This window comes from Lampetra fluviatilis, chromosome 6, assembly GCF_964198595.1.
Source record: "Lampetra fluviatilis chromosome 6, kcLamFluv1.1, whole genome shotgun sequence".
Taxonomy (NCBI): domain Eukaryota; kingdom Metazoa; phylum Chordata; class Hyperoartia; order Petromyzontiformes; family Petromyzontidae; genus Lampetra; species Lampetra fluviatilis.
The window spans coordinates 1,028,431-1,047,825 of record NC_136280.1 but is presented as its reverse complement, the minus strand read 5'-3'; the positions used below and the strand labels follow the sequence as shown (position 1 = coordinate 1,047,825).

Sequence of the window (19,395 nt, the reverse complement as noted above, 5' to 3'; positions counted from 1 at the left end):
CTCCAACTGCAGCAGGCACCGCCTCGACAGCGCTCGCCGAGACCTGGGAGAGGAACCAGCGGAGGCGCTCACTGCGCGCGCGTGATTCCTCTTGCACGCGGAGTACGGCAGTGGGCGAACGAGGTCGTTCGCTTCGCTGTGAGCCGTACCCCCGGGATCGGGGGGGTACCCCCTTGCCGGCGACGAGGCGTGGGGGGCCATGCACCCTGACGCGGCCATGTACCGCGCCCTGGAGCTGCGCAAGCTGCAGCTGAGTAAAGCGAAGCTCAAAGCGTCCAGCGGCACTTCCGCGCTCCTCTCCGGCTTCGCCATGGTGAGTGTGGAGGGGGCGAGGTGGGGGGCCCTTTAACTCTTAGGACCCCCCTCCCCCCAGATGTTAGCCCCCCCCTCCTCCCCCTCCCAGATGTGCGCTGCTAGGAACCATTCACAGCTGGTTGATTCTTGTCCGAATCATCAACTTTGAGAATCTCATTCCCCTCTTTCCCGCGTCTGTTCGTGCACGCTCGCCGCTATCATTGCCCGCAATTACCTGGAGTTTGGACATTCTTGGCAGCTGTTTGGAGAGTAATTGGAGGGGTCTTAATTAAACTGCCCCCCCCCACTGCTCGTGCCGGCCCCCACCCCCTCCCGAGTTTCGTGCGAAGCCCTCGAGGCAATCAGTGGAACGGGTCACGTTGTTTCCGTGTGGGGCTGTCACGGGGAAGCGAACCAAGTGGGGAGAGCTCGCGAGTGTAGGGGCCGTCTCGCGCGTCGCAGTGACTGCAGCGGGCACGGCTGGGTGCCCGGTGGGCTCTCTCTGTGTGTGTGTGTACACGTGTCACTGTGTGTGTGTGCACCTGCCACTGTGTGTGTGTGTACACGTGTCACTGTGTGTGTGTGTGTACACGTGTCACTGTGTGTGTGTGTGTACACGTGTCACTGTGTGTGTGTGTACACGTGTCACTGTGTGTGTGTGTGCACCTGCCACTGTGTGTGTGTGTACACGTGTCACTGTGTGTGTGTGTACACGTGTCACTGTGTGTGTGTGTGTACACGTGTCACTGTGTGTGTGTGTGTACACGTGGCAGTGTGTGTGTGTGTACACGTGGCAGTGTGTGTGTGTGTACACGTGTCACTGTGTGTGTGTGTACACGTGTCACTGTGTGTGTGTGTACACGTGTCACTGTGTGTGTGTGTACACGTGTCACTGTGTGTGTGTGTACACGTGTCACTGTGTGTGTGTGTACACGTGTCACTGTGTGTGTGTACGCGTGTCACTGTGTGTGTGTACGCGTGTCACTGTGTGTGTGTACGCGTGTCACTGTGTGTGTGTGTACACGTGTCGCTGTGTGTGTACACGTGTCACTGTGTGTGTGTGTACACGTGTCGCTGTGTGTGTGTGTACACGTGTCCCTGTGTGTGTCTACACGTGTCGCTGTGTGTGTGTACGCGTGTCACTGTGTGTGTGTACGCGTGTCACTGTGTGTGTGTGTACGCGTGTCACTGTGTGTGTGTGTACGCGTGTCACTGTGTGTGTGTGTACGCGTGTCACTGTGTGTGTGTGTACACGTGTCACTGTGTGTGTGTGTACACGTGTCGCTGTGTGTGTGTGTACGCGTGTCACTGTGTGTGTGTGTACACGTGTCGCTGTGTGTGTGTGTCTACACGTGTCGCTGTGTGTGTGTGTCTACACGTGTCGCTGTGTGTGTGTGTCTACACGTGTCGCTGTGTGTGTCTACACGTGTCGCTGTGTGTGTCACTGTGTGTGTCACTGTGTGTGTGTACACGTGTCACTGTGTGTGTGTGTGTACACGTGTCGCTGTGTGTGTACACGTGTCGCTGTGTGTGTGTGTACACGTGTCACTAAAGCACAGCAAGTAGGCACAGTAGGGGGCATAGGTGGTGCATCAGCCAGTCATCTCAGTCGGTCGACCCAGTGGCACCTGGGTCTGCCCCGTGACCTCCTGCCAGCGGGCGTTCGACACTTCACGTGGCCTCAAGGTGCACCTAGCCTGGCACAAGCGCCGTCACGCAGTGGCGAATGACGGCTGTGTTGGTGTACGCGTGTGTGGGGAGCGGTAGTGTAGCGGTCAGCGCGCTGCGCTACAAACCCGGCGACCCGAGTTCGATTCCCGCTCACGGCCAACACCATTTGACGTTTTAATTGAACCGGTCCTGGGCCTCCTCTCGCTCGACTCGTCCTCAACTGAGTACACGGCGCGTTGTGCAATTATCCCCATTGGGGAGACAAAGGCGGCCGGGCATGGTGATAGCCACCCACCCCTCGTGTGCCGTTCCGGCCATCACAGGTCTTCGCAAACAGCACTTGTCCCAAAAAGTCTGCTAGAGGTGTGGTGTGTGTGCACATGTGTGTGTGTACACACGTGTGTGTGTACACGGGTGTGTGTGTACACGTGTGTGTACACGTGTGTGTGTGTGTACACGTGTGTACACACACGCACACGTGTCGCCGTGTGTGTACATTGTGTACTGTGTGTCGAACTTCTTTCGCACCGCACGTAGCCAACCGTGCGAATTAAACCGCCCGCGATGGAACTGGGTTCTCAAGTCCAGCCAGTTGAAGTTCAGGTCTCGCCAAATAACTACACAAACAATCTCACGTGGAATTCATCACTCAAGAACGGGTTATTCCTGCTCAGATTGATTAGTTTAGAAACGTTGTCTCGAATTGATTGCCCTAGCGGATAACAGCTCAGTGGGTTGCACGATGGCTTTGGAAGTGACACCACCCACCGCGTGATTGGTGTGGGTGAGAGGCGTTTGAAGGGGGACCTCGTGAAGTGGTGAAGCGATATCATCTTCCGCACCACCCCCCCTCTCCTCCAGCACGGGCTCAATGGGGCTGCGCTGATGTTCGGGACAGTTGCCAACCAATCATTTCAGAATTGAGATACATATTTAAAACATCATCGTAGAGCGATGATTATCGGTTTATAGCAAGACACCATCGCTCGATGGGTTCTCCACTGCTGGATGGAGGCTTCGCTGTCATGGGCCGCATGCTATCCACTGCTGGATGAAGGCCTCCCCCATGCCACTTGCGGTGCTGCCACTGCCATCGTCATTTGAGCCCCAAGGTGACTCCGTTCGGAACGCACCGTGGTGCATGCTGGGCGTGCTCACTGCCCCACGAATGACGCCACCGAACGCAGCTGCCGCTGCTGCGCTACCGACCGCATTCGCCGACGGGGGATGCGTTCCGCAAGCCCCTTCCCTGCCGCGCGCAACAGGCAATTGGCACGTGGAAAGGTTCTCTCGGTCCCGTTCCCCTTCTTCTAAATCAGTGGGGTGCGAGACATGGCCAGATTTTGTGTTCGAAGGTAAACCATCGAAAACACAACTTACTTTGTTTCATCAAACCCTCTGTACTTATTAAGATTGAACGTTGTTTTAAACGCTTGAGTAGTATAGGTTATAGACCGCTGCTCTAAATTAAGCGAAGTTATTGGGCGATGCTGCTGCTGCGATGGCAGTGTCGCACAGACAACACAACACCGCGCGCGTGTCGTGGGGAGCGGTGGTGCAGCGGTCAGCACTACGCTGCACTACGAACCCGGCGACCCGAGTTCGTATTCCCACTCACGGCCAACCGGTCCTCGGCTTCCCCTAGGTCGACTCGGCCTTTAATGAGTACCTGGTGCGGGGAGACAAAGGCGGTCGGGCGTGTTGCTGGCCACCCACCCCCTTCGTGTGCCGTGCCGGCCTTCACAGGTGCTACTCGCTAACAGCACTTGGCCCAACAATATGCTAAGGCTATACGGGGGATCTTTGTCTTTGTGGCATTAAAAGGACAATATATAATAGGCGACGTTTCAAGCAGTGGCCCTTCTTCTCGAGCACACGTTTAGAGAGGCCAGAGAGACAGAGTGGATAATGAGAGTCGGAAAATGTACTTGATAAGAATAACCATGGTCGTCTGGATCATTTACCTCTGCGTCTTTCCACTTGGAGCATCCACATGGCCCCCTCCCCCCTCCATCCATCCTGCTTCGTTCGACTTTCGTGTCGCGTTGCCAAGTGCGGGATCCTATTCCGGGCTCATTCCCGTCGAGGAGTTTCGATGCGAAGCGCCGTGGCGTAGTGTGCAGGGCGATGTCGATCAGATGCCGCGTCCACGGTAACCAGCCGACCGACATGTCTCCGACTGGAGGGGGCCTTGGCTGAGCCGGCTTTGACGTCTACGACGTCGTTAATGACACATTTATATTTATAGTTACGCGATGTTACCCAACAAAACCTTCCGGTGTGGGTCATATTTGTCGCGAAAGCCTACGCGTTAAACAAATGACCTTCCTTAAAGTTTTTAGTTTGTTTACACATTTGCGAGTGAAATTTAGCGTGGTGCCGCCGTAGATCGTGCGTGACCCCGTCAGCTGACGAAGGTTGCCGTATCGCACCTCGCTCTGGCACTTCGGCTCGGATCATCGCTGCGTCTCTGCCAGCCGCCATCCCCCCTCTGTGCACGCCCGCTCTTCTGTTAAGTCTTGTCCGTGTCCTCCTCCTCCTCCTCCCTGCCCGTGGAGTCGAATTGCGTGCATTGACTTCCGTGGCTAACTTTAGCCGACGATTTAATAGGAACGTCAGCACGAGCTGTTGTCTATCCGCCGCTGGACGAAGGCCAACATCTCTCGCAAGCCCGACAGCCCAGCAGCTAGCTGCATGCACCTGTGAATATCATCACTCGCTCCAAACGAGCCGACAGAAAAACAGTTCACATGGTAAAGATGGAGCTCAAAGCGTGCGGCTCAAGTCTCATCGACGAATGTTCCTCTTCTTTTCCGTTCGATCTTCGGTGAAAATGCGGCGATGAATTTCCATACTGCATTCAAAACTTTCACCGTCAACTGTTGAAGCTCCCACTCCTATTCCTCCTCCTCCACGCGAAATCATCATCATCGCAACCGCCCGACGGTGACGAGGTGGTGGGGGGGGGAGATTGCCAAGGGAGATGAGAGCGCCAGGTGGGCGGACTTTGAGCCGGTGGCTCGAGACTTGGGATATATCGATCGGCTCCATCGCTCCCGCATCAATGGGGCGGGGGGCAGGGGGGCGGGGAGGCCAGGGGGGGGGTGGCTGGGGAGAAAAGAAGTCTCGACAGCTTCAGGATGGGACAGCGGCGATGAGAGGAAAGGGGGGATGACGAGATGCGGTGTCGGAGAGCGGAGGTATTGGCAAAAATTGGGATCGGAGACGATTGTGGTCAAAGGAAAGAAGGGTGTGAAGAGAAAATTGGGTAATACGATGGGGGATCAGAGGGCGATGGGAGGATTCGATAAATGGGCTCCGAGGCAAAGGGATTCGGGGAGAGGCAGTCGGAGGAAGGGTGTCCGTAATATCAATTAAAATGTAGCACACACAGGTACACACAAGACAAAGATCCCCCGTATAGCCTGAACAGACTGTTGGGGCAAGCGAGCACCTCTGAAGGTCGGCACAACACGAGGGGGGTGGGTGGCCAGCACCGCACCCGGCCGCCTTTGTCTCCCTCGTGGAAATGTTTACACACCAGGTACTCATTTGAGGCGGAGTCAACCTAGGTACACACACAGCTATACACACATGTAGACCCCCATGCACAAACAACAATGAATCTGCGTATACACACCTCTCGCAGAGCGTGCGTGCACGGCACGTGCTCTTGGCGAGCATTTGTCACACCCACACACGGACACGCGTGTCGCACACGCGTGGAATGCCTGCAGGCCGCGTGCTTTTTTTAACGAGTTGCGCGTGGGTTGTTGTTTGTGCCCCGTCCGGGATGTCCACGCGACCCGACATGGCCCCCGAATAGGTGGCAAGGCCCACCGGCAGCGCGGCGTTCGCTGTCGTTCTCGACAATTGGCGGCCTTCGTTTGGCACACGCTTCGGCCCGTGTCACGCGTGACCTCCACAACGCCGTACGCCAACTTCACGGCCGCATGTTGCTCGCGCACTCGGCACGGAGCGGCGCATCAACATCAATTGTTGGACTGTACTTCTACGCTCCCGCGTCAGTGCTCTCCCCCCCCCGACCTTTGCCGACCCGCTCCGAGCACCCGTGCTGAGTTGGGGTCAAATAACCGCCACCGCCCCCGCACGGCGTGGGGAGGCCCTCATCCAGCAGTGGATTGGCAAAACAAGGAGCACGCATGCAGTGGCGAGCGCGCTGCACTACAAACCCGGCAACCCGTGTTCGGTTGTCTGAACCGGTCCTCGGCCTCCCCTAGGTCGACTCAGCCTCAAATGAGTACCATGTGTGATGTGTAAACATCGCCACTGGGGAGACAAAGGCGGCCGAGCGTGGTGGTGACCACCCCCATCGAGTGCCGTGCCGGCCTTCATAGGTGCTGCTCGCTAACAGCACTTGCCAGAACAGTCTGTTGAAGGTTATACGGGGGATCTTTGTCTTTGTACACCGTGCAACAGACTGGTATCGCCACAGGAATGTGCGGTGCCACCGTGCGGGTGTGCCGCTGATGATGCGCTTTCGGGGGTTGTTGCCGCCCGTTGTTTGGCGCGATGTCCGACGTTTCTGTCCAAGTACTTGTTGGGAGCTCCTCGTTTAGAATCCGAGCCGTCTTCAGGGCCCTCGTGCCCAACGGCGCGCGGTACGACCGACAACGCGCCGCAGGGGAATGTGGAAATTTCCACAACTGGATCGGGGATCTCAACCGAGACGAGCGATGATGGGGGGTGCGTTGTGCGTCTGCCAGATCCCCCGGAGGATTGGCAGACAGCGAGGCCGCTCCGCGTACTTCACCACGCCGGAGGATTTCGAGCAGAGCCGCCTATAGGGGTACGGCGAATCATCAGGGCGACCGCCTCGGGCCCCGCACTTTGGGGGGGAGGGGCCTGGCGCTTCGACGTCACGGTGTCCGATGCAATACTTCCGGTTTAGTTTGAAGGCGTGCAAGAGGGCCACGTGGTGGGATTTGCCCCGTGCTCCGTGCTCCCCCACCTTGTGTGTACGTATGTTAAACTTCTTTCGTACCGTACGTAGCCAACCGTGCTAATCGGAGGCGCCTTCCTCGTAATAATCAGGGCGGTCCCTGGTTATTACGAGGAAGGCGAAATGAGGACAGCGTGTTCACACGTTGGGGCCTGTGACCCGCCAGCCAACATTCCCCAAGATCTCCTCTCGACGTTCCGTCTGACGTTTGGTGGCGATGCCTTTCTCTCTCCATCATCGCCGACAACGGGGGCGGTGGGGGCGGTGGTGGCGGCGGCGGTGGTGGCGGTGGCGCGCCCAGGTGACGCGCCGGGGTCTGCGTCTCGACTTGCACGCTGGGCGGACCTAACCCTCACCCCCAATGGTGGGGATAAATACGCGTGAACTGGATTGTCAGTTTCCTATCGATCCGTAGATGAAGACACCCGTGAACTGGAGATAGGTGTTGGGGTAGTGATAGGGGTTGGGGAGTGATAGGGGCTAGGGTTGGTCTGGTCTTAGCTGGGGGCAGGAGTAGCAGCAGCAGCAGGATGTGCTGGGCGTTGTTTCAAGGGAGGAAGGGAAGCAGGTCGGTGAAGATGAGTGCTTGATGTGCTTCAGTGGGAGTTGGCTACGTGTAGGGGAGCAAGAAGGGAAGAGGAACGAAAGCGGGAGGGGGGTGCAGGGCGCAGGAGGCGCTTGAAGGAGTGGACTCCATGTAGAGCTCCATGTAGAGCTCCACCTCGTGGAGGCCCTTCCACTCGCAGTGGCGTGAGCAGAACATTGCAGGGCTGTGCCTTTGCGTTCACCTTCCGCAGGATTTGAGTTGGTGCCCTGCACTGGCCCCCGTACACGTGGCGTCAGGCGCCGTGATTGATGCCCCGCGGTTTCGTATTCTTGTTTGCGTAGCCTCTGGCTCACAGCCATCGCACGACTTAAGTGCAGTCGTGTCCAAACGTGGGGAACACGGCACCTAGAGACCGAGAGAGTGTAAAACAGAGCGAGAGAGCGAGTTGCAGAGAGACAGACACAGTGAGAAGTATGGAGAGAGAGACAGACACAGTGAGAAGTATGGAGAGAGAGAGAGACAGACACAGTGAGAAGTATGGAGAGAGAGAGACAGACACAGTGAGAAGTATGGAGAGAGAGAGAGACAGACACAGTGAGAAGTATGGAGAGAGAGAGAGACAGACACAGTGAGAAGTATGGAGAGAGAGAGAGACAGACACAGTGAGAAGTATGGAGAGAGAGAGAGACGGACACAGTGAGAAGTATGGAGAGAGAGAGACAGACACAGTGAGAAGTATGGAGAGTGAGAGAGAGACAGACACAGTGAGAAGTATGGAGAGAGACAGACACAGTGAGAAGTATGGAGAGAGAGAGACAGACACAGTGAGAAGTATGGAGAGAGACAGACACAGTGAGAAGTATGGAGAGAGAGAGAGAGACAGTGAGAAGTATGGAGAGAGAGAGACAGACACAGTGAGAAGTATGGAGAGTGAGAGAGAGACAGACACAGTGAGAAGTATGGAGAGAGAGAGACAGACACAGTGAGAAGTATGGAGAGTGAGAGAGAGACAGACACAGTGAGAAGTATGGAGAGAGACAGACACAGTGAGAAGTATGGAGAGAGACAGACACAGTGAGAAGTATGGAGAGAGAGAGAGAGAGACGCAGGGAGATGCACAGATGCGTAACAGACCCACGCACAGAGGCCTGGAGAGATATTCAGACAGAGAGAGAATTAAATAAACGGAGAGATGAAGAGATCGAGAGGCGGACAGAAAGGCACGGGGAGAGAGACTTGAAGATGATTACAGTAATAGAAAAGCAGAGAAACGCACGGAGAAGGGTGACACGCAGTGAGATTAAAAGGAGAGAAACTGGGCGGTGGTGGCTGTGCACGCGGCCTGTAGTCCAGCACTGAGCGGTTGGTGGATCACCGCACCAACGTTGTTAAAACTCCCTCTCACGTGGGTGTTGAGCGTTTTCCGGTTGCTCCGCTTTCCTCTCACATGTAAACAATTATTAATTGACCGATAACAATTTACTATTGCAGAGCCACTTCTGAGGGCTCCTCCAATCCCCTCTTGTCCCACACCATACGGTGACAGCGGCGGTGTCTCCTTCTCACAGGCCCCACTCCGAGAGCTGTTTGACGCGTGACAACCGACTTAAATGTTTCGTGAGCCTCTCGGACCAGAAGTTGGCCGGATTAAGCGACTGAGCAAATCTAACGTGCGGCTTTCGTTTGCGCAGTCATTCGGTGAAGCGGGCTCAGACGGTCAACACGGTACACTTGCTCACCTGGATTCAAACCCAGGGGCTCGATCGTCCGTGGTGGCTCGGTGCTCTGTCACGATATTGACACCCCAAGCCACCCGGCTACATTTGTAAACTCTGACAAAACTGTGTTTGTTGAGTTCCCAGACCAGTTTTGTTTGTTTTAATACTCTTCATTTAATCAATGCAGTGTGCAAGCAAATTGAATCAACATCGATGACATTTAAGTTCCATCTTAATTGGGGTGAATGGGACACGCTATTTATTAAATTATGCAGCCAGCTGGATAATTAGACAGGAATAGGGGCAGGATACGGGGAATTAACGGAACGGAGGACGCAAAACACATTTTAAACTTCATATTTTATTTGTTTTGGGCTCGTGTCTAATTGCTGAACTGTAGCTGTGACATTTGTTCACCGGTGAGCAAATGTCACACGATATCAACTCGGCACGTTGTTAAACGCTCGTGCGCACCACAATTAAATTGTGTTTGGCCTTGTCGGGTTCAGGGTCGCTGTACCCGATTGTCACCGTAAGCACACTGCCTAGGGTCTACGAAAACTAAAGGGCCTACGAGAAAAATGTGGCCATGTTTTTTGTTTGTATGTATGAAAAAAAATGTAACCAAGATATCTTCTTGAATTACTAATATAATGAGCCAAGAATGTCTGTTTGTTTGTAACGCGCGTGACGTCACTCCATGTCGACCAGCCCCCCTCATTAATAATCATGAACGGGTGACGTCACTCCTCATGGATCACCCCCCACCCCTCTCTTTAATAATCATGCGCAGGGGACGCCACTCCACATCGAACAGCCCCCTCATTAATAATCATAACCAGGTGACGTCCTCCAAATGGACCCCCCGCTCATTAATAATCATGAGTGGGTGACGTCACTCCACATGGGGGGGGGCGAGGCGCCTCCACCCTCCTCAGCGTCAACTTATAACTCCCACTTCAAAGGCCGAACCCTCACGTCACGTGATCTCCGTAACGCTATTGAGACATACAAGTAGGAAGGACGTCATGATGAACAAGCGATTATACATTTTTTATGAAATAAGTATGCGTCACCGCGGCCTTACAAATTGCACACGAGTGGATGCAATAAATATGACATCGCGGTCTGCTTTTCGCTTGAATGTTTCAGATTTACTGCAATACACCCGTCCTTGGATGGGCTATAGACTAGTACATATCTATAACAAGGAGAGGCACAGTGTGTATGTATACATAGAGGCAAGAGTCGTGGCAATGTCAATCGTTTTTTTTTATCATAAGGTGAGGGAGAAATTAACACCGGAAGATGTTATTGCAAAATTACCAATAACATCTTCCAATGGTGTTTTTCGCACAATCTCATTCTCAATAAAAACAATTAGTGCAAGGGAAGGCGTTGTTGTCCTATGTTTGAAACAAGCAAGTGACGGCGGCGGTCGTAACATGGGCAGCAGTAGCAACTGTATAAAGTTATCCTTGAAGGCCTACGAAAAGGAAGTGCCTAGGGCCTACAAGAACCCCAATCCGGCCCTGGTCGGTTTGCTGGAGGGTCTTGATGATGCAAATGCAGCCAGATCCATTACTCGGTGGCCTGACACCGGCGAGGAAAATCCGGCACACTTTTTAAGGATCACGTCTCCGCCCCCCGCGCGCAGGTGGCCATGGTGGAAATCGACATAAAGGACAAGAAGGAGGGCTCGAGTGAAGACGCCATCCCGCCGGGCCTGCTCGTGGCCTTCAGCATGTGCACGACGCTGCTGGTGGCCGTGCACCTGCTGGCGCTGCTGCTCAGCACGTGCCTCCTGCCGCACGTGGAGGCCGCCTGCAACGCATACCTCGCCGAGCAGAGCCTGCCGGGGACGAACGGCGGCGCGTCCCCGTGGGACGAGTCCCCCGCGGGCGTCGGAGCGGCGCCGGCGGGGCACAAGGCCGCCCAGGCGTTCCACCGCGACGCGTCGCTGCAGTCGCTGCAGGCGGCGGCGACGGCGGCCGACATGCCGGCGAGACCGGACAGGCCGCACCACTCGGCCGGCCTGCCGCTGCCGCGCCTGCACCGCTACGTGGAGGTGGCCTGGCTGCTCTCCACGGCCGTGGGCACGGTGCTCTTTCTGCTGGAGCTCGGCCTCATCTGCTGGGTCAAGTTCCTGCCGCTGAACAACGCGGGCGGCATTATGGCCGCGTCGGCCGCCATGTGCGTGACGCTGCTCGCGCTCTGCGCCTTCGTGTTCGTGGCCGTGCGCTTCTACCTGACGCTCGTGGGCCACACGGCCGAGCGGCACTTGCGGGACATCAAGGCGCTAGACAGGATGCACGAGGAGCTGTCGTGCGACCCGGCCATGATGGGCCTGCAGGGCCAAATGAACGTGTGACCCCCGACCCCTCCCCCCGCGCTGCAGCGCGCGTGCCCTTTGTTGGCGGTTTGTGTTACCGTCACCTTCCATTGTGCCCGGACCATCTTCTCGGTCAAATGTGAAAGCGGTCCAGGGCTGAGTGTGGAGGTCGTTCATGGTGATGTCATTTCGCACAAAACGTGAGCCTCACGGCCACATTTCCTTTTGCTCGGCTCCGAAACGTGGCCACAGGATTTAGCTCGCCGACCGTACGCGCAGTCGTGAAGACGTGTTAATTGAAACTAGTGTGTTCACTAACTTATCGCCATAATAATCCCTCCGACACCACTAAGTTTAAGGCAGGATCGGAGTTTGCGATGAACACTGAGTGGCCATGATCCTAGTTTATCTGACATCTTTCTTTCCTGACCCTCTGGAAGTAACTTGACCCCTACTTGAAATACATTATCCCTGGCTGTAACCTGGCCTCTGCATACATCTAACTTGACCCTTGGCTGTAACTTGACCCCTGCAGCTCTGTATAACATTGCATTTCACAGCACATCACATCCCTGTTACAATCCACCAACCCCGTGCCGGTCTCCCCAGCACCGCATGCCGCCCACACTCGGGTGCCGAACGCTGCCGTGGCTGTGCGAACCCCATGCCCACGTCTCGTGGCACTGGGAACCGCATGCCTATGTCTCAGTGCAATCCGCTTCGATGAGAAAAGTGGAACTCGGAACTCCGTTTCCTTCCCACTTTTTCGGAGTTCGCAGAAATTGCGCATTTCCGCAGTCACGCCTCCAACCGTTTTGCAAACGCCTTGTTTTGCTTTATTTTGTTATATTCAGCCTCGTCCACCCACGGTGTTGAGACCGCAGAGCTTTTCAACGCTCGCACACAAGAGAGCCTTTCACGATAGCTACATTCACGTGCGGGGCGGTATGGGGTGGGGGGGCATTCGCCAACCTTAAAATATTTTGGTATAAGATGGCCAATGCAGTACAAGTTTACATGTTTTAGATGAAACCGCATCTCGAGATGCTGCACAAATTGGAGCCATGTACATCGAGTGAACATTGGCTCAAACCATATCAATATATACAGGACTGCAGAGCTTGGAGGATTGCGTTTGGCGCTGGCTCACCGCCTGGCCGGCTTCCATCTTGTCTGTGGTTCTTTTGTCGATTGTGAGATGCAACAAGGGGGTTTCGTGCAGGAATCGAACTTGGGTCCCTGTCTTCATGGCGCAGTGCACTCACCCTTGCACCACCGCTCCGCCCGCCAATTCACGTGTTCAGTCTTTTTGTCAATCTGCTGCTGAATCAGGGCCTTCGAACACCATGGAATCTGCACGTGCTGAGTGTAATTGAGTGGCTGGGTGAACTGGGAGGGTTGGGGGGGGCATCACTGCTGATCATTGTGAATATACACGTGCTGTACATGTAGATGTGTCACCTCCCATGCTAAAGCCATAATAATTTGATTACACAATGACCAATATATTTTTATATCTAAATATGTAAATATCATGAAATTACAGCTTCAGCGAACACACACACAAACACACCTACACAGTACTGTAATTGCCAGTGCCAATTTTGCCAAAAGATGTGTAATACAATATTCCTTTAAAAAATGTCCGTCAGGTGCTTTGAAGATTTCTACACCGTGAGATGTGCACACACGGTTGGGGCAAGTGCTGTTAGCGAGCAGCACCTATGAAGGATGGCGTGGCCATTGCAATGCCTGGCTGGCTCTTGTCTTCTGCTGATGTTTACACACCGCTCCAGGCACTCATTTAAAGCCGAGTTGACCTAGGGGAGGGCTGCCCAGGTAGCAGTTCAGATAATTGCCACCGATGTTAACCGTGGTAGGGGATTGAACTCGCGTTGCCGGGGGGTGGCGATGGTGTTTACCATCGCCACCCTTTACCATCACCACCCTTTACCATCGCCACCCTTTACCATCGCCACCCTTTACCATCGCCACCCCGCCGCTCCACGCACACGCCCCTACGCTCGTCACAAGATGCAGTATATATGTCTGTTTCGTTAGTTGTGTTGCTTAAGTTATGTCGACTTATCAAGGACTTTTGAACATGGTTCATAGATGCATTTCTGTTTATGGCATTGTGAATGCCTTTTGACTGGGGGTTGGGGTTTTTCTTTATGGGTGTAATGAGTCACCCTGCCCACTTGTGATTCAAATTATCACGATATCAGGGTCCCGATTCGAATCGATAATTTTATTTTTACACTGTGGCAATAATGTAGCAGCCAATCGTGGCTTACTGGAGTTCAAGTGATGAACCCATTACATAACGTGTATGAATTGTAAAACGGCGATACATGTATCGAGAGAGAGAGAAAGATTAAGAGTCAATATTGATCAATGAGTCTGCATAGTTTGCACCCAGCACTTAATTTCAGTCGGAACAGTTCGGAACTGTTCTAAAAATATATTTCCACACCACGTCTGCCTCATCTCGTTGTGTCCTCATTGTAGCCAATATTCCTATAAATCGGTCCATATAATTATGGGAATATATGGCATAATGATATAGGTTTATTATGAGTGATAGAGATGTACTCTGCGACCTCGTGGTAACAGTGCCTTTACACCCCTTACTCTGAGCCAGCCTAGCTTGCAGCCTTCCGGAAAATCTAGAGAGAAATTACACCCTGGTTTATACCCCGAGGTGTCCGCGTCTGCTGCAAAACGTGCATGTTTGCACACGCAGTAATGAGTGACTGTGTAATAAGACTGGCCATACATAGTAATAAGACTGGCCATACAGAGTAAAACGTAATAATGACAAATGTAACCAGGTGTCCAATTGACTCCTTGGGTGATAAAACATTTTTTAAAAAAACATGACTTGCAGCCCCTTTTAAAATCGTACACCGTAGGCTTTTGTGACAAATGGTGAGTAACATTAGACTTTTGGTCCAAAAATCGTAACAATCAACCCATTGTCAATCGACTGTGTCCGTCATACTTGACCACGCTGGTCAGTGCAGGTTAGTAAAGTTCATGGGGGGAGGGGCATCACGACCAGTTCATCTATCACTCGCCACTGATGTTAGTCATGGCCAGGAGTCAAACTGTGCTCGTCGTACCGCTGTGCGTGACCCACCCCCACTCCCACTTCCCCTGCTCGCACCAACTGAGCCCCGAGTGGAATCGGAAATAAAAGGCACTGGAAAATGTGAGTAGAGATTAACATTTTTACTGGCCGGCCTAAAATAATACCTCAACCAAAGACCAGAACAATTTTAGAATCGGATCACGTATATAAAGATAGCATAACAATTATATTCTCTAATCTCTAAAACCCTCGGTGAGTCTCTTGACTCGTGTTCGGACGGGTGCTGCAAGGGGATGTTTTTTCCAACGTTCTGCCGGCCAATTCATTTCTCCCACTCCTGCTTGGAAACCCAGCGTCGTCTAGCAGAGAGGTGACGGGGAAACGCCGCGGGGCGTGGGTTGAAACCACGGAACAGCGCAGTCACTCGCCACCACCGCAATCCTCGCTGTGTCGCATTGATACTCGGCTACGGCTGGACGTGCTACAACCGGTCAATAAAATAATCCGTTGGACAAGGAGCTACATTCTCTCTCCGGTGTGTTTTTGGATCGTACGGTACTTGCCCGTCGTTCTCAGACATGGTGTCCGATGGTTTCTGCTCCACGTTCTGAGAGCCTCTTCAGGAAATTCAGTTTTGACTCTTCACTCTTACAAGCTCAGGCGCTTCAAGGACCAAAGTTCCAGGAAAAGCGTTGTGCTTCTTCGGGTGACTCGGTTGGACGTTTCGCACCATGGTGGGAGTTTGTTGAGAAACTTGAGCTCCCGTAGCAAGTGCTCAAAGAAGCTGGATGTAACCAGCGAGGCGTCGTACGATCCAACACACCAGTAAATTGACGCGCTAACTAATTGGCACGTTTTGTTCACGTGATAAAACCGAACCAATTGGCTGTATCGGGTGGTGGTGGTGGTGGATTAACGGCACCTATATTTACGCGATCCAACCAAAAAAAAAGCTTTACGAATAATATTGGTCGCGAAAGCCTGCTACTACGGTGTTAAACTTCCTTAAGGAACTTCAGCTCCTGAAGAGGGATCGGACATCACGCGAACAACAACACGTGGTCGAAGCCAGCAAGCGCGTTGGAGAGGCGTGCACAGTCACGAAAATCAACTCCGTCGAGAAGGATTTCTATTCCAAACATTCCGCCGTCTTCTGAGTTCGACGGATCATCCAGAATGCGCCAGCTCTCGGAAGCTAAGCAACGTTCGAGCCTGGATAATGATTGAATGGGTGACCCACCAACACCATGCTTAACAGCTGTCATAGGTTACGCTTTTTTCCCCAGCAGTATTTGTTTATTGGGATAAACACAATTCACCATGAGAAAAAATAATTAAATAAAAAAATTCGTCGGTGAACAACTTGAGTTTACTGTTACTGACAGCATCCAGAGTACATAAAACACAAAATATAGCTTTTATGTGTGTGGCCAGGAGATAGCAGTACAGCAAGTGGGTCTGTTAACCTGCCTGGGTGGACCTGAGAGTGTAATCCTCCCCGTTGTCTGCAGGGGGCTTTTTCCAGGCGCTCGACTCCACTTGCCTCCTGCCGTGTCCCTCTCGTCCTCCTCGCTCCCAATCGTCTCTCTCTGTGTGTGTCCCTCCTCCTCCCTGTGCCAGTCCCCGTGCTCGGTCATTCTCCCTCCTTGCACCCCTCCACTGGAATACACTTCCCCGGTACATTAAGTATCACCGCTACCCATAGACTCAACACTGCTACCCATAGACTCAACACTGCTACCCATAGACTCAACACTGATACCCATAGACTCAACACTGCTACCCATAGACTCAACACTGATACCCATAGACTCAACACTGCTACCCATAGACTCAACACTGCCCATAGACTCAACACTTCTACCCATCGACTCAACACTGCTACCCATCGACTCAACACTGCCCTGTACATTGAGCAGTCCCCCTCCTTCACCTCGGTCCGTTCCTCTCTCAAGCCTCGCGTCTTCTCCATCGCCCAATCTCCCCGCCTTCCCTTTCGTAGTCCCGAAGCGCATCATCGCTCTATCGCTGTCACTCGCTCCTCACTCACCGACTCGTAGCACGCCCCCGCCACCTGCACCGTCACACTCTCGTGTCGCCGTGTTGCGAGAGCTGGCAAGCGCTTCAAGTGTCAAGACGCCCTCTCTGTAAATAAGTCATATTTTTTTTAAAACTTTTTTTTTAAGACACGCTTTAATGAAATGTATCGTACTGGCAATGGAAGAACTCCACGACTCCAGCAAGTGGCCCGAAGCTTGCCGTAACGTAAGGGAGCGTGGCCAATTACAGCCAACGTCGGTTGAACGCGGACAATTAGACCCAAGCCGAAACATAACATAAAAAGAATGTTTAAAAAATATAGTTTTTTAATGATAGAATATAGTATTGTCATCAGTATGACATAAGTATACCAAGCTTGCAGTCGATACCGCATTGGGAAGTGGGTAAAAATTGAGTTACAAGATTTGAGGATACAACAACGACAACAACAACAGAGTGAGTTAATAAAAAACGTGTAAAATAAAATAATAATAAAAAGCGTGTAATTAAATAATAATAAAAAGCGTGTAAAATAATAAAAATCGTGAAATAAAATAATAATAAAACGCGTGTAATTAAATAATAAAAAGCGTGTTAAATAAAATAATAATAAAACGCGTGTAAAATAAAATAATAAAAGGCGTGTACTAATATATACAATTACATTCTGCTCAGCAACGTGGCGGGCAGCAGAGGGCACTGATGCTGCAGCAGCAGCAGCCACGCCGCATGGTTGTACTCTACTCCTCTGCTCCCACGCCCACGTGGCCCCGCTGCCTTCGCCAACCCGCACTGACCAGGGCGGTGAAGTATGGTCACGGGCCGTCGTGGTGTGGGGGGAGGCGCTCATCCAGCAGTGGATAAACATAACTCGAACCTATTATTCAAAACAATATTATTTGCTGATTCTTGATCAAGCGGCCGGCGACAAACCACCGTTGTGATAATAATTTAAATTAAGTAAATTACGAGATTTATAATCGCTTCATGGTGACGCAACGCAACTATATTTCCTAGCACTGATTGGAAGTGTTATAGAACACATTAGAATCGCCACCACGGATAAGAGCGATTTACTAAAGCTGCGAGCCTTTACACTCTGTAGGATTGTAACTGCAGAAAGTTCTGGAAGTCGTGTTTGTAATGTTTGTAAACAATACACACACATCGTTAATCAGTATTTTAGAACATATTGACATAAAATGCCCCGGGAGTGAATTCCACCGCTTCACAATGTCTTTTATCCACTTACATTAAACTCATGTATACATTTGACAATTAAATGCAAATGTACTGAAGCGGACGTGACATTCTGAATTGTTCAAAAACAGAATCGGAAAGCACGTATTGTTGAATGGGTCTTGTAAAAGACTGCCTCAATGTTAAACACTCAGTATTTAGTGATATATATGTAATTAGTGATATATATGTAACACTTTTAGGAACCTCTGGTTACACCAACCCACAAGGGTTTAATTGTGTCCGTCGTGCAGGGAGGGGCTGGGTGGGGAGGGGGTGGGGAGGGTGGGGAGGCGCTGGGTGGGGAGGGTGGGGAGGGGCTGGGTGGGGAGAGGCTGTGTGGGGAGGGGTGGGGCTGGGTGGGGAGGGGGTGGGGAGGGTGGGGAGGCGCTGGGTGGGGAGGGGCGGGGCTGGGTGCGGAGGGGCGGGGCTGGGTGGGGTGGGGCGGGGCTGGGTGGGGAGGGGCGGGGCTGGGTGGGGAGGGGCTGTGTGGGGAGGGGTGGGGCTGGGTGGGGAGGGGTGGGGCTGGGTGGGGAGGGGGTGGGGAGGGTGGGGAGGCGCTGGGTGGGGAGGGGCGGGGCTGGGTGCGGAGGGGCGGGGCTGGGTGGGGTGGGGCGGGGCTGGGTGGGGAGGGGCGGGGCTGGGTGGGGAGGGGCTGTGTGGGGAGGGGTGGGGCTGGGTGGGGAGGGGTGGGGAGGGTGGGGAGGCGCTGGGTGGGGAGGGGCGGGGCTGGGTGGGGAGGGGCGGGGCTGGGTGGGGAGGGGCGGGGCTGGGTGGGGAGGGGCGGGGCTGGGTGGGGAGGGGCGGGGCTGGGTGGGGAGGGGCGGGGCTGGGTGGGGAGGGGCTGGTCACCCCGTGGTGCCCTTATAAAACTCAACGTTTAACCTACTCACGCCGGCTTGTGCCCGCCCTCACAGTCGGGCATATTTGCGGAATACACCACGCCGCCGTTGACCCTGCAGGCCATTGACCGAGCAACCCAACGTTCCTATTAGCTTCCTCCGCAGGAATGTGTTTAGTGATATATATGTGATTAGTGATATCTAACCACTCGTTTTCCTTACCTAGATATGAAATTCGGCGGTTGCTATGCGAGTCTCCTCCGCATAGCAACAGCGCAGCACCCGTGGCCAGCTCGCAATGTTTATTATTTAACACGGCCATAAAATACCGAGAGACTCGCTTTTATATATATACAGAATATATAACTAACTCTGTTTGATCTCCACCTGCGGACCTTTTTATACAAACACGGCCCCCTATTGTCAATCCACTGCTGGATGAGCCCCCCCCCTCCGCACCACCAACACTTGGGGGGTTATTTGACCATACTTCACCACGACTAACCGCAATATTTGGCGCTGCTGCTGCTGCTGTGTTGACAGTTGTGCACAATTAACAATTAACATCCTCAACATGTTCCGTGTCAACGTCAACACGGTGCGTGTCTCTTGTCTGTTTGGCCTTAAAAGGGGGAAATAGATACGAGACGACGTT

The 19,395-nt window shown here is 53.1% G+C and overlaps 1 protein-coding gene across 1 annotated transcript; it reads left to right on the top strand.

Annotated features, from left to right (window-relative positions):
* Position 1: 1 nt before the first annotated feature.
* LOC144933003 (calcium release-activated calcium channel protein 1-like) lies at positions 2-15,143 on the top strand. The gene is made up of 2 exons (XM_078857426.1): positions 2-313; positions 10,851-15,143. Exons 1-2 carry the CDS (start codon positions 200-202, stop codon positions 11,562-11,564), a joined length of 828 nt encoding a protein of 275 aa, XP_078713552.1. The 5' UTR covers positions 2-199; the 3' UTR covers positions 11,565-15,143.
* Positions 15,144-19,395: the final 4,252 nt, after the last annotated feature.